The 1254-nt window shown below is 55.7% G+C and overlaps 1 protein-coding gene across 1 annotated transcript in view; it reads left to right on the top strand.

Annotated features, from left to right (window-relative positions):
• The first annotated feature begins 83 nt into the window (after window positions 1-83).
• PTSG_06299 (TKL protein kinase) overlaps window positions 84-1254 on the top strand; it is a 10612-nt gene continuing 9441 nt past the window's right edge. The window contains exons 1-3 of the mRNA XM_004993133.1: window positions 84-466; window positions 702-789; window positions 953-1036. Of these exons, the coding sequence (XP_004993190.1) occupies window positions 212-466; window positions 702-789; window positions 953-1036 (427 nt within the window). The 5' untranslated portion in view covers window positions 84-211. The remainder of the gene's footprint in view (window positions 467-701; window positions 790-952; window positions 1037-1254) is intronic.

Raw genomic sequence — 1254 nt, 5'->3', positions numbered from 1 at the left:
CCCTTTTTTCAATTTTTTTCAACAAAACTTCTTCATCTTGTCCACACAACCACTACATGAGAGAGGTGGAGAAAGTCTTACTGTGTCTGCGGAGACGTGGCTGCTGCGACCGCAGACGTCAACTGTGCGTTCGTGGCAGCGCGTGCACACCAACCACACACCAATAGCACGCGCGGGCCACAGCCTGACGACGATTGGCGACGTGCTGGTGATGTTTGGAGGGGTCATGAACGTTCCCGGGCCCATCGTCAACGAAACGCGTCAACTGCAGGTGTTGGGCGACACGTGGGTGTACACGTGCGGGTCACCCACGCCAGACTGGGTGCAGCAATCCATGAACGCCAGCGGCACGACAACGACATTGCCGCCCCCTCGCCATTCGCACACGAGCGTCGTGTTGGAGCTCAACATCTCTGGCTCCTGGCAGAAATACGTTGTCATCTTTGGCGGCACAAACAGCACAACGGTGAGTGTACGTGTGTGTGCGTGTGTGCGTGTGTGCATGTGTGCGTGTGTGTGCGTGTGTGCGTGTGCGTGCGTGTGTGTGCGTGTGTGTATGTGCGTGTGTGCGTGTGTGCGTGTGTGCGCGTGTGTGTGTGCGTGTGTGCGTGCGTGTGTGAGTACATCTGTTTCCTTTGCCACACCCCGCTTTGCCTCCATAGTCATCGCTCTGTCGTATCTCTTGATGTGACGCTCTGCAGGTGCCGGTGAGCAGCCACTCGTCCTTCTTCAACGACATGTGGGCGTACCATCCCGGAAATGGGACGTGGACGCTTGTGCCAGCGACAGGTGAGGGTGCTTGCAAGCACAGGCAACAAACAGCTGCAACTGCACTCTATTTGGCGACAACTGGCTCCCCACGCCTTGATCGGCGCTTCTATTCACACGCTCTGATTCATTCACACACACACACACACACACACACACACACACACATCATACGTGACTGCAGCGTCTGGAAGCGATGGACTGCCACAGATGCGCCACAGTCACAGCGCCGTCACCACCGCCGATGGCACCATGATCATCCAAGGAGGTAATGTCATGTCATGCCACTCGTGATGTGCGCAGCTATGTTTGAGTGAAACGTGACATGAAGGGCTCTCTGTCTGGCCAAGCACGTGTCTTTCAGCAACTCACACACACACACACACACACACACACACACACACACACACACACACACACACACACACACACACACACACACACACACACACACACACACACACACACACACACACACACACACAC

This window comes from Salpingoeca rosetta (assembly GCF_000188695.1).
Source record: "Salpingoeca rosetta unplaced genomic scaffold supercont1.14, whole genome shotgun sequence".
Classification (NCBI taxonomy): Eukaryota; class Choanoflagellata; order Craspedida; family Salpingoecidae; genus Salpingoeca; species Salpingoeca rosetta.
This window is presented reverse-complemented; position numbering and strand designations above follow the sequence as displayed.